The sequence below is a fragment of the Anomaloglossus baeobatrachus genome, chromosome 1, assembly GCF_048569485.1.
Source record: "Anomaloglossus baeobatrachus isolate aAnoBae1 chromosome 1, aAnoBae1.hap1, whole genome shotgun sequence".
NCBI lineage: Eukaryota > Metazoa > Chordata > Amphibia > Anura > Aromobatidae > Anomaloglossus > Anomaloglossus baeobatrachus.
The window spans coordinates 688,087,524-688,101,515 of NC_134353.1; the positions used below are offsets into that span (position 1 = coordinate 688,087,524).

General features: G+C 42.8%; 1 protein-coding gene across 2 annotated transcripts in view; it reads left to right on the plus strand.

The window, feature by feature from the left end:
- The window catches only part of LRRC74B (leucine rich repeat containing 74B), a 61,161-nt gene that overhangs the window by 36,394 nt on the left and 10,775 nt on the right, over positions 1 to 13,992 (plus strand). The window contains exons 10-11 of one of the 2 annotated variants that reach the window (XM_075320163.1): positions 1,134 to 1,250; positions 9,139 to 9,267. In XM_075320163.1, the coding sequence (XP_075176278.1) occupies positions 1,134 to 1,250; positions 9,139 to 9,267 (246 nt within the window). The remainder of the gene's footprint in view (positions 1 to 1,133; positions 1,251 to 9,138; positions 9,268 to 13,992) is intronic. The other variant, XM_075320173.1, reaches the window with a different exon arrangement.

Consider the following 13,992-nt stretch of genomic DNA (forward strand, 5'->3'; position numbering starts at 1 on the left):
CCTTTTGTGCTTTATATTATTAGTAAGGATGAGTGAGCCCAAACAGTAAAGTTCGGGGTTCGTACTAGACACCTAGTGTCCGGGGCTCAAAAACGAACTTCTTACAGAAGGCCATGTCCGGGTTCGGATGCTGTTTGGATGCTGAATAAAGCTTGTTTAAACAAACTTTCAGCATAGGAATGCTGCTGAGTAAAATAAGGGGGATCCCAAGTCATTTTTTAAAATTATTAATTTCTAACTAAATCATGTAAAAAAACTGAGTGGTGTCCCCCTTATTTTTGATTACCAGCCAAGCAAGGTAAAGCAGACAGATAGGGGCTGGTATTATAAAGTGGGAAGGCCCCTGGTTATTTGGCCCTTTTCAGCCTAAAAATAGCAGCCCTCAACTGCCCCAGTAGTGGTGCATGCAGTAGATGTGCCAATTCTAGTGCTTTGGCTGGCTCTTCCCAATGGCCCTGGCACGATGGCAGTCGAGGCAATATTTTTGGGGTTGATGTCAGCTGTGAATTGACAGCATCAAGCCCAGGGGTTAATAATAGAGAGCAAACACAGGAAACATTTTTTTATTTGAATAAAGACTTCCCCACACTCCCTCTTTCACCAATGTATTAATTTAAAAAACCTTTGAAGTTACAATGTAATTCAATAGTGTAATGTTCCACGATGTCCAGCGAATCCTGTGGAACCTCATTCTAGGAACAAGACTTCATAGGTTACTCCCGGTTGGCAGCAGGTACGGAATTTCTCGAGCGTGAGAAATGTAAGAAAATGGCGTGGGATCCTGTCTATTTTTGATAACCAGCCAGAGTAAAGTAGACAGCTGAGGGCCATTTTGCTTCCTTTTCTCCTTTTGTAGGCCCCTAGCCCTTACTACAACCATTTTACAGACCTTTGACAGCATCAAAATTCGGGTCCCTATTGAATTATATGGGTTCCAGGGTCAAGTTTGGATCAAGTCCGGGAACCAACCCAAACTTTTCACTAAAGTGTGGCCGAACCCAGCATACCCGAACATCCACAAGCCTGTTCATCCCTAATTATTAGTGATATTGCATCCAGTGTTCACCTTCTTTAAATCATAGTCATTTATGTGTGTAAATGCATGGATTTGGTTTTTTTTATTATTATTTTAGGATATTGTTGTAAATAAACAGTTTGATGATCTATACTCTGCAGTGAAGACAAATATGCCAAATTTATCCATCAAGCTTGGGGGAAATTCTGACATGTTCAAAAGAACTTGTATTAAGGTAAGATCAGACACGGGTATTAGTTATTAGTAGGCTATTCACTTTTAAGTAATTTAAAGGGTTATTCCCTTCATATCGTGGCCCCTGTGATGGACTAATAAAACTCACTAAAATAATGACCAAAGGGGCCTAGTCCAGAAGATGAAAAGGTGATTATTTTTTTACATAAGCATAATTTTCAATAGCTGTAAAAAATATTTACTTACACATAATCTGCTTAATTAAATATTTCTTTTATGACTGGAATATCCCTTTAAAAAAACTATTTATTTACAAAGGAATTTACTGAATTTACATTTAGGTTTAGAAATATTTAGAAAGTGACACAAGTTTTGGCATTTTAGCTGTTTACCAAAACCTATTCAAGATACCGTTATATAATCAATATGAGATTAAAGTGCAGACTTTCTTTAATTTTAGGATATTTACATCCTAATTGGATTGATGGTTTAGGAATTACAGCTCTTTAATATGTAGCTGTCTCTTTTTCAAGGGACCAAATGTAATTGGACAATTAACTCAAAAGCTCTGTAATATGCTACATGGGCTATTACCTCATTAATCTGTCATCAGTTAAGCAGGAAAAAGGTCTGGAGATGATTCCAGATGGGGTATTTCCATTTGGAAGCCATTGTAATCCCACACTTTGCAGTCAAATGAGCTCTCAATGGAGGAGAAACAGACCATCATTAGACTGAAAAAAAGAAGTCCATTAGAGAGATAGCAGAAATATTAGGAGTAGCCAAATCAACAGTTTGGTACATTCTGCAAAAAAAAAAAAGAAAGCACTGATGAGCTTGGGAACTCAAAAAGGCCTTTATGACCACAGAAGACAAGAGTGATGGATGATCGCAGAATCCTTTCCATTGTGAAGAAACCCCCCCTCACAACATCCACCCAAGTGATGAACATTCTCCAAGAAATAGGCGTTTCAGGACCTAAGAGTACCATAAAGAGAAGACTTCATGAGAGCAAATACAAAGAGTTCACCACAAGATGCCAATCATTAATCAGCCTTAAACATAGAAAGGCTAGTTTAAACTTTGCCAAATACTTCTAAAGAATTCAGCCAGTTTCTGGAAAAGCATTTTGTACCATAAGTATGGAAAAGGCTTCGAACGGCTCTTGATCCAAAGCATACCACATCCTCTATAACACATGGTGAGGCAGTGTGATGGCATGGACATTCATGTCTTCCTATGGCACTGGGTAACTAGTGTTTATTTATGATGTGACTGAGGATAGAAGCAGCCTGATGAAATCTGCAGGGTACAGGACAATACTTTCTGCTCAGATTCAACCAAATGCAGCAAGGTTGGATGACACATCACAGTACAGATGGACAACACTTACTGCGAAAGCAACTCAGGAGTTTTTTAAGGTCTTCTTCACACATTAGTGTTTCCAGTACGTGTGGTATCTATTTTTTTTCACGGATATCACACAAACCCTTTATAACCTATGGGGCTGCTCACATGTAATTAATTTTACGCGAACCATGCCTATGCAAACCACACGGAGACATGTCCAGTTTTTAGAGGCAGCATGGTTGAAACAGGCCAATATAAGTCTATGTGTCTGTGAATAAACATGAATGGCACACGGATGGCATCTGTGTGCCATCCATGTGATTAACGTATTGAACATTGCAAAGTATAGGAGAAGCTTTGTAATTTTAGGCCTTGTGCCCACAGGGCGTTTTTACAGCGTTTTTTCTAGCGTTTTTCATTGCTTTTTTTAATCAATAAAAGCAAGGAAAAAGCATCCCAGCAAAGTCTATGAGAATCAGGACTTGCTGTGCCCACGTTGCTTCTTTTTCAGTTGCTTTTTTTCTTGCTGAAAAAAGAAGCAACATGTCAATTGTTTTAGCGTTTTTTCCTGCTTTTTTCCCCAATTGACTTCAATGGAGTCAGGGAAAAAAGCAAGAAAAAACGCATGTGTAATGCCCACGTTGCTTTATATTTTATGCGTTTGGGCGTTTTTAGGGAGAAAAGAAAGCTATGGCTATGTAGATTCCTTCATAGAAGAAAGCCACATAGCCAGCGTCAGGAGCTGTTATCTTATTAGCATTGTTTAGCAATTAGCATTAGCATTGTTTAGCGCGACACCTCTGCAGGGACCCCCGCTGACGTCACAAGGTAAAGAGTTCATCACAGCGGGGGATCTCCAGGAAATCCCACAGTAATCCCCCTGTATGAATTGTATTCACCTTGTGACATCCCGGAACTTATACAGCGAGGTGTCGCGGTAAGCAATGCATGGACTGCCGCTGATGTCACAATGTAAAGAGTTCATCCCAGCGGGGATCTCCAAGAATGTGGGCGGCATTGCTCGGTAATCCCCCTGCATGAATTGTATTCACATTGTGACATCCGGAACTTCTCTGCAGTGACCTGTGGCATTAAACAATGCAGGGACCCCCGCTGACGTCACAAGGTGAATAGTTCATCCCAGCGGGGGATCTCCAGGAAAGCCCCAGGTAATTCTCCAGCATGAATTATATTCACCTCCTGACATCCCCGGACTTCCCTGCAAAGAGATGTCGCGGTAAAACACCGCAAGAATACTGAATGCCTGGTGCACAGCCTATGCCACATAAATGCAGGCAACCCCCGCTGACGTCAAGGTGAACCCCGAAAAACCCCGGTGATCCTCCTGCATGAACTGTGTTCACCTTTTGCCATGCACCAGACATTCAGTATTCTTGCAGTGTTTTACCGACACCACTCTACAGGGAGGTCAGGGAATGTCACAAGTTGAATACAGTTCATGTAGGAGATCCGCCGCTGGAATTAACTCTTCACCTTACTCACATCTCTGCAGTCTCCTGGGTCACGTCCGATGGGCTCCAGGACCTGCCGGTAAGCAGCTGATTGTTTATGTCCAGCGGTGAAAAGCCTGCCGGCTTTTTAACTACCAGATGATGAATCAGCTGATCTTCCCTGGACATAAACGATGGGATGATGCTATTAGGTGATAGCATCAGCTGCTTACCAGCGGGTCCTGGAGCCCATGAGACTTTTAGACAATCAGCTGATGTGTAATCTGTTTCAGGTCCTTGAACCTGTGTCAGGTTCAAAGACCTGAATACAATATCATCTGATCAGAAGGCAAACCGATCAGATGATGTGTCATCATCTGATCAGTTTGCCTTTCAATCAGATGATATTGGATCCGGATTGGACATCGCGGGACCCTCGACCCAGGACTACGGCGGAGGGGGGTTCTTTAGTTCAATAAAGATGGAGTCACTAATTGTGTTGTGTTTTATTTCTAATAAAAATATTTTTCTCTGTGTTGTGTTTTTTTTTTCTTTACTTGAAATTCATGGCGGCTATGTCTAATATTGGCGTGACACCATGAATTTCAGGCTTAGGGCCAGCTGATAATACAAAGCTGTCCCTAACCCCATTATTACCCAGTGAGCCACCCGAGACCAGGGCTGCTGGAAGAGTTGGATACAGCACCAGAAGATGGCGCTTCCTATGAATGCGCCATTTTCTGGGGCAGCTGCGGACTGCAATTCGCAGTGGGGGGGCCCAGAAAGCTTGGGCCACCCTGTACTGCGGATTCCAGTCCCCAGCTGCCTAGTTGTACCTGGCTGGACACATAAATTGGGCGAAGCCCATGTCGTTTTTTTTTTTTAATTATTTTATGAAATTCATGAAATAATTGAAAAAAGGGCTTCCCTATATTTTTGGTTCCCAGCTGGGTACAAATAGGCAGCTGGGGGTTGGAGGCCACCCGTACCTGCCTGCTGTACCTGGCTGGCATACAAAAATATGGCGAAGCCCATGTCGATTTTTTTTTAATTCATTAAAAAAAAAACAAACACATAACCCAAAAGGGTTAGGGGTAAAAAAAAATGCTTAGGCTCTCTCTGCATTTTCTATTGCTAGGGTAACTTAAACAGCTACTGGCTGCTAACCCCTCCTGCTTGGTGTTACCTTCACTGGCAATGAAAAATCCAGGGAAGCCCTTTTTCCTTGAGTTTTTTTGCCAAAAATCTAAAAAAAAATGACGTGGGCTTCGCCCAATTTTTGTGTCCAGCCAGGTACAACCAGACAGCTAGGGACTGGAATCTGCAGCGCAGAGTGGCCCAAGCTTTCTGGGCCCCCTGCTGCGTATTGCAGTCTGCAGCTGCCCCAGAAAATGGTGCTTTCATAGAAGTGCCATCTTTTGGCGCTGTGTCCAACTCTCCCAGCGGACCTGGTGTCGGGTCGCACGCTGGGTAATAAGGGGTTAATACCAGCTTTGTTTTACCAGCTGGTATTAAGTCCGAGATTCTTATTGTCAGGCCAAGTTTGACCCGGCCATTTAGAATCTCCAATGAAGGGTTACACCACACAGAAAAAAATACTTTATTAGAAATAAATACACAGACACAGGGACTCCATCTTTATTACTCCCTCTCACCCCTCCTCGATCCTGGTCTTCTGTCACCGATCTAGCTCTGCTACATCAGGAAGCATGGGGGAGCAAGAACGCTTCTGCTCCTCGTGCTGTCTAATCAGTCAATGAGTGAGCAGAGACTGCGGGTTGGTAAGCGGTGACATCACCGCTGCCACCGTTGCCATAGTAACCTAATGAGCGAGTTACTATAGCAACAGTGATCTCTGAGTACCTGATTCCCGGCGCCGCTATTCACCTGCATGAGCTGGTGAATACCGGCGCTGGTAAACGATCTAATGGATCATCATTTTCCTGTCACTTTTATTCCAAAATGGAGATTGAAGAAAATGGGTTGAAGAAGGAAATGATATCAGAACACCTTTATTTTCATATCCAACTTTAATGAGCTGAAACAAGCATTCAATAGTAACAAAAAAAGCATGAAAAGAAGCATGAAAAAAAGCAGGAAAAAAAGCATGAAAGCATGAAAAAAAGCATGAAAAGAAGCATGAAAAGAAGCATTAAAAGAAGCAAGAAAAAAAGCATGAAAGCATGAAAAGAAGCACAGAAAAAAGCTGCTTTTTTTGTGCTGAAAAAAAAGCACTGTGGGCACAGGGCCTTACTCTTTCTTTATCCATACTGGAGAAACACCGATGACTCACTTATGATAAAACCGACACACGGATGACTTACTGATCCAAAACACTGATGACATGGGTATTGTTTTTTTCACAGGCACACACAGGCTGTGTGTGTAATTTTATATATAAAATTACACACACAGTATGAAAACAAGAGCTGCTTCCTCAAGAGCCAATGAACTTTCTGACGAAAGGGAAGCGAGGCTTGCAGATATGAAAACAAGAGCTGCTTCCTCAAGAGCCAGTGAGTCATCTCAGCAGAGAGAAGGTTGACTTGCCACTAAGAGAATTGCTATTTCCGAGTTGGAATTGATTTACAATTTCCATGCTTTTCTCATGGTCAACTTTATGTGGCCTGTTCAAGAGTTGGAACAGCCAAAAATCTATTCGTCTTTTCACCTGAAGGAAGAACTAAGAATGTGGTCTATCAAAAGGCTCTCGAATAAGGAGTAGAAGATTACTTCACAGCACTTGGCCAATTTAAATAAACAATTTAATAATTACATTTATATCTATTTGTTTTGTGGTTTTTGTGTGCAGAATACATTTTTGTTAATACATTCTATTTTGTTAAAAGCAGTTATTAACCCGGGCGAAGCCGGGTAGTACAGCTAGTATTTATATATATATATATATACACATACATATATATATATATATATATATATATATATATATATATATATATATATACACATATATATATATATATACACCCAGTGTGCAGAATTATTAGGCAAGTTGTATTTTAGAGAATTTTTTTAATTATTGATCAAAAACTATGTTCTCAATCAACCCAAAAGACTCATAAATATCAAAGCTTAACATTTTTGGAAGTTTGAGTGGTTTTTTTTTTAGATTTGGCTATCTTTGGAGGATATCTGTTTTTGCAGGTAACTATTAGTGTGCAGAATTATTAGGCAACTTAATAAAAACCAAATATATTCCCATCTCACTTGTTTATTTTCACCAGGTAAACCAATATAACTGCACAAAATGTAGAAATAAACATGTCTGACACGCAAAAACAAAACCCAAAAAAATGAGTGACCAATATAGCCACCTTTCTTTAAGATGACACTCAACAGCCTACCATCCATAGATTGTCAGTTGCTTGATTTGTTTACGATCAACATTGCGTGCAGCAGCCACCACAGCCTCCCAGACACTGTTCCGAGAGGTGTACTGTTTTCCCTCCCTGTAGATCTCACATTTTATGAGGGACCACAGGTTATCTATGGGGTGCAGATCAGGTGAACAAGGGGGCCATGTCATTATTTTTTCATCTTTTAGGCCTTTACTGGCCAGCCATGCTGTGGAGTAGTTGGATGAATGTGATGGAGCATTGTGCTGCATGAAAATCATGTTTTTCTTGAACGATACCGACTTCTTCCTGTACCACTGCTTGAAGAAGTTGTCTTCCAGAAACTGGCAGTAGGTCTGGGAGTTGAGCTTCACTCCATCCTCAACCCGAAAAGGTCCCACAAGTTCATCTTTGATGATACCAGCCCATACCAGTACCCACCTCCACCTTGCTGGCATCTGAGTCGGAGTGGAGCTCTCTGCCTTTTACTGATCCAGCCTCTGGCCCATCCATCTAGCCCATCAAGAGTCACTCTCATTTCATCAGGCCATAAAACCTTTGAAAAATCGGTCTTAAGATATTTCTTGGCCCAGTCTTGTAGTTTTTATCTTATGTTTCTTGTTCAAAGGTGGTTGTTTTTCAGCCGTCCTTACCTTGGCCATGTTCCTGAGTATGGCACACCTTGTGCATTTTGATACTCCAGTAACGTTGCAGCTCTGAAATATGGCTAAACTGGTGTCAAATGGCATCTTGGCAGCTTCACGCTTAATTGTCCTCAATTCATGGGCAGTTATTTTGCTCCTTTTTTGCCCAACACGCTTCTTGCAACCCTGTTGGCTATTTGCCATGAAACGCTTGATTGTTCTGTGATCATGCTTCAAAGATTAGTAGTTTCAAGACTGCTGCATCCCTCTGCAAGACATCTCACAATTTTGGACTTTTCAGAGCCGTCAAATCTCTCTTCTGACCCATTTTGCCAAAGGAAAGGAAGTTGCCTAATAATTAAGTACACCTTATATAGGGTGTTGTTGTCATGACACCACACCCCTTCTCATTACAGAGATGCACATCACCTAATTTACTTAATTGGTAGTTGGCTCTCAAGCCTATACAGCTTGGAGTAGGACAACATGTATAAAAATTATCATGTGATCAAAATACTAATTTCCCTAATAACTGCACACAGTGTGTGTGTATATATATTTTACACACCCAGGGAGAAACCCAGACAAACACGGGGAGAACATACAAACTCCTTGCAGATGTTGTCCTTGGTGACGTTTGAACCCAGCAATTATATAGATCATTCAGTTGTGGAAAAGTTACAACCGGAAATGCAGCCATATTGTGAGCTTTGAATTAGACCCTCTTCTAATATAAGGGCCCTTTTAGAGGTTTTAGGCGCTTGTCTACTGGCTCATTACATGCTGACAAATATGTGGAAGAAGGATCATTAATACGATCGCTCTATCCCCATACAGCCTTATGTTAATGATTTTTATGCCGTGATTATGCATTGATTACCCAATGAACAAGTGTTTTGCTTGTCTGTTGGGTGATCAGTGATGTTCCTGAATACCGGACAGCGGCTGGTATTCAGGAACAAGCATTATGATCACTCTTTATTCCATCTATATTAGCCTTATATATAGTAAAATTTATCTTTTGGGTAGAACTATATGAAAAGATAAAAATCTTTAGTTGATGATCTGTAGAGCCATATGTTGATTTTGAAGCTATCTGTAGTTGACACTTTGTTGTTTTTGTTCAGGCAGATCCAATGATCAAAATGAAAGAGTATATAAAGAAAAATAACCTGCAGGCAACTGAATTGTTTGGAAAAATGGATGAGGAAAAGAGCGGCCTGGTGACTTACAAAGACTTTGAACTCAACTTAATGGCAAGTTCCCTGTTCAGTGTCCCCAAGGCAGAAAATAATTGAAAGACTCAAAGTGACAATACAAGCATCCTATACATTTTGCATGAGACAGGTCTGGCAGGTGACAGGCTGAACCACCAGCTGCATTATACTGTTACATCACCCAGACTAGTGTGCAGTGATGCCCCATGGCCCCAATAAACCAATTAACTCATGTTATAACGTATAATAAAAGTATTTGTAGGCTAGTTCTTATATATTCCCATTTATGGAAAGTTGCTAGGTCCCTTTTTCTTGTCTACGATCTGAAAAATACACTGAAGATTTATTTACAGATGGCAGATTTGTGACAGACATTTCTGCAACTATAAATCAAGTTTACGACAAGCTACTTGATAGTAGGTCTTCATGGTCCATGAATAAGACATGGTTTGATGAGTTTGTTATGCATAATGTTGTATGATGTTACCCCATAGAACACCTCTGGGATTGATTAATGAATTAATTTTGCTCACTTATATAGCGCAGTTAATTCTACAACGCTTTACAGATCTAATCATCGCAGTCCTCAATGGCTCTCAAAATCCCTATCAGGATGTCTTTGGAGTGTTGGAGGAAGCCCGAGAACCCGAAGGAAACCCACACAAATACGGAGAGAACATACAAACTCTTTACAGATATTGTCCTTAGTGGGATTTGAACCCAGGACCGCAACGCAGCAAGACTGCTGTGCTAACCACTGAGCCACCATAGCTAGAACCCTAGTTGTGAGCCAGGCCCTCCTGTCCAACATCAGCGTTTGACTTTATATAGGCTTTTCTGCATCAATTGGCAAAAATTCTCAGACACATCTCAAATCCTCTAGAAAGTCTTCCCAGTGTGGAGCATCAATAGAGGCTTACTCTTAGGCTATGTGCGCACTAGAAAAGGGATTTTTCTCAAGAAAATTTCTTGAGAAACTTCTAGGAGTTGAAGATTACCGCACCTGCGGTAAAAAAAACGCACCAAAACTGCGGGAAAAAACGCATGCGTTTTTGCCGCGGTTTTTCCGCAGGTTGGTCCCTGCGGTTTTTTTATGCTGAACTGCAATAAATAATATAGATAATAGATAGATAATCGATAGATAGACAGATAATGGATAGAGGGGAAAGATGGATAGATAGATGAATAGATAGATAGATGAGAAAGACCTATATAATGTTCCATCCCCCTGCATATTCTAAGCTGGCCCCCTTTAGTGACTTTCATGTGGCACTAAAGGGTGCCTAGCCTTGTATTTAGCCAAAAAATAAATAAATAATTAAAAAAAAATGACGTGAGGTCCCCCCATCTTTTGTAGCCAGCTAGGGTAAAGCAGATGACTGCAGCCTACAGACCAGAGCTGGCAGCTTCACCTTGGCTGGGAATCCAAAACAGAGGGCACCCCACGCTGTTATTTTACATTAAATAAATAATTTAAAACAAAAAACGTGGGGTCCCCCCCAAATTGGATCACCAGCCAAGGTAAAGTGGACAGCTGGGATCTGATATTCTCAGACTAGGGAGGTCCACTGTTATTGGACACTCCCCAGCCTAAAAATAGCAGGCTGCAGCCGCCCCAGAAGTGGCGCATCCATTAGACGTGCCAATCCTGGCGCTTCGCCCCAACTCATCCAGTTGCCCTTGGTGCGGTGGCAAACGGGGTAATATATGGGGTTGATGCCAGATGTGTAATGTCACCTGGCATCAGGCCCTGGGGTTAGTGATGTCACTCGTCTATCAGATACCCGACATCACCAACCCAGTCAGTAAGAAATAAAAAATAGACAACACAAAAAGTTTTATTTGAAAAAACACTCCCCACATTCCCTCTTTCACCAATTTATTGACAAGAACAATCAAATCCTGGTCCGGCATAATCCAATAAGGGGGTCCCACGACGATCCATACCATAGTCACTGTCCCAGTCAATGAAGAACAGAATGTTCCCCATTGGCTGGGAGAGTAATGCAGTGACTTGAGCTAACATCAATAGGTCAGCCCAGGTCACTGCAGGGCATGACAAGTGCTGCTGTCAGGAGGTTAGATGAAATCATTACCTGCTGTGATGATCTCCTGCAGTCCTGCCATCAGCGCCGTCACTGCCTTCTATGCCCACCGCGCTCTCAGCAGTATTGCGAGAGCCCGTGACGTCACCGCTAGTGACAGTATCGAGCTGCGGGCATAGACGGCAGTGACAGCGGTGATGTCAGGAGGCAGGAGATCGTCACCGCAGGTAATGATCTCATCTCACCTCCTGACAGCAGCGCTCGGCATCCCCGCAGCTGCACGCACTGCAGGGTGACAAGCTGCTGACACTGCGGGCAGACACTGACACTGCTGTGCTGGCAGCCACGGGGCTGCAGCAGGACACAGACTGCACGGGCACCTGGAGGTCAGACGGAAGTGCTTCTGTGCGGCGTCCAGGGAGTGTGACGTATGTGTTTACTCTGCTCCGCTTCCTCTTCCTGGCATAATGACATCACTCCCTGCAAAACCGCAGGCAGCGATGAACATTACAGCAGGTAAATCGCGGCTATACCAAGGGTATACCGCACATCATTTGCTACCTGCGGTATACCCCCGGTATTTCGCGATTACATTACAGTGAATGGAGTGAAATACCGCAGCTACCTGTGGAAAAAAAGTGACATGCACATTTTCTCAAGAAATTTTCTCAAGAAAATCTTCAGAAAGAAGGGAGAGGATCATGCTCTCCTTCAGTATGTAACAGTGCATATGGACATTCATGGTTCCCACAATAAAATGTAGCTCCCCATAGCCAACAGCAAATATGCAACACCAAATCAGGACACTCCCACCACCTTGCTTGACTGTAGGCAAGACACATTTGTCTTTGTACTTTTCACCTGGTTGCTGCCACACACGTTTGACACCATCTGAACCCAAAAAGTTTACTTTAGTCTCATCAGACCAAAGGAAATGGTTCCAGAAATCCATTTCCTTAGTCTGTTTGTCTTCAGCAACTGTTGGATTCCTCGTGCATCATCTTTAGAAGAAGCTTCCTTCTGGAACAACAGCCAAGCAGACCAATTTGCATACGGTCTGAGCACTGACAGGCTGACCCCTCACCATTTTAACGTCTGCAGCAATGCTGACAGCATTCATACATCTATTTTGAAAAGACAACCTCTGGCTATGACGCCGAGCATGTGCACTGAACTTCTTTGGTCGACCATGGTGAGGCTTGTTCTGAGTGGAACCTGTCTTGTTAAACTGCTCTATGGTCTTGACCACTGTGCTGGAGCTCAATTTCAGAGTGTTGGCAATCTTCTTATAGCCATCTTTATGTAGAGCAACAATTCTCTCCTTCAGAACCTCAGAGAATTCTTTGTCATGAGGTGCCATGTTGAACCTCCAGTGACCAGTATGAGAGAGTATGTGAATGATAACAACAAACGTAACATACCAACATACCTGCGCCCCATTCACACCAAAGACTTTGTAATACTAGTGATTCACATCACATCGGGGATGTAAAATGATTAATTGGGCACAATTTTGACATTTTCTCTTAAGGGTGTACTTACTTTTGTTGCCAGCAGTTTAGACATTGATGGCTGTGTGTTGAGTTATTTAGAAGGCATACCAAATTTACACCGTGGAACAAGCTGTACACGGACTACTTTACATTGTATCAAAGTGTCATATCTTCACTGTTGTCCCATGAATAGATTTAATCAAATTGTTATTACTTTATTATTTACAAAAATATGATGGGTGTACTCACTTTCGTGATATACTGTATGTTTATGCCTAGACCCTACGCTACCATGCCTGATACAGTGATTCCCTTTGTGCTGACCTCTAGCTTTCTTCTGACTTATCTCTTGTCTTATGTCTAAAGGTACTGTCACACATAACGAGATCGCTAGCGAGATCGCAGCTGAGTCACCGTTTTGGTGACGCAGTAGCGATCCCGTTAGCGATCTCGTTATGTGTGACACTTACCAGCGATCAGGCCCCTGCTGTGAGATCTCTAGTCGTTGCTGAATGGTCCAGGTCATTTTCTTCAAAGGCGATGTCCTGCTGGGCAGGACACATCACTGTGTTTGACACTGTGTGACAGGGTCACAGTGACTGCTGAGATCGTTATACAGGTCGCTACTGCGACCTGTATCGTTCCTGCATCGCTGGTAAGATCTGACTGTGTGACATCTCACCTGCGATCTCCGAGCGACTTACCTGCGATCCCTATCAGGTCGCATCGTTTTCGGGATCGCTGGTAAGTCGTTGTGTGTGACTGGGCCTTTATCCCTTGAGCCGTCTCATCCTAAGGGTACCTTCACACTTAGCGATGCAGCAGCGATCCGACCAGCGATCTGACCTGGTCAGGATCGCTGCTGCATCGCTACATGGTCGCTGGTGAGCTGTCAAACAGGCAGATCTCACCAGCGACCAGTGAACAGCCCCCAGCCAGCAGCGACGTGCAAGCGACGCTGCGCTTGCACGGAGCTGCCGTCTGGAAGCTGCGGAGACTGGTAACTAAGGTAAACATCGGGTATGGTTACCCGATGTTTACATTAGTTACCAGCGCACAGCTGTGTGTGCAGGGAGCCGCGCACACTGAGCGCTGGCTCCTTTGTCTCCTACCATAGCTACAGTACACATCGGGTTAATTAACCCGATGTGTAATGCAGCTACATGTTCAGAGAGCAGGGAGCCGCGCACACTGCTTAGCGCTGGCTCCTTGCTCTCCTAGCTGCT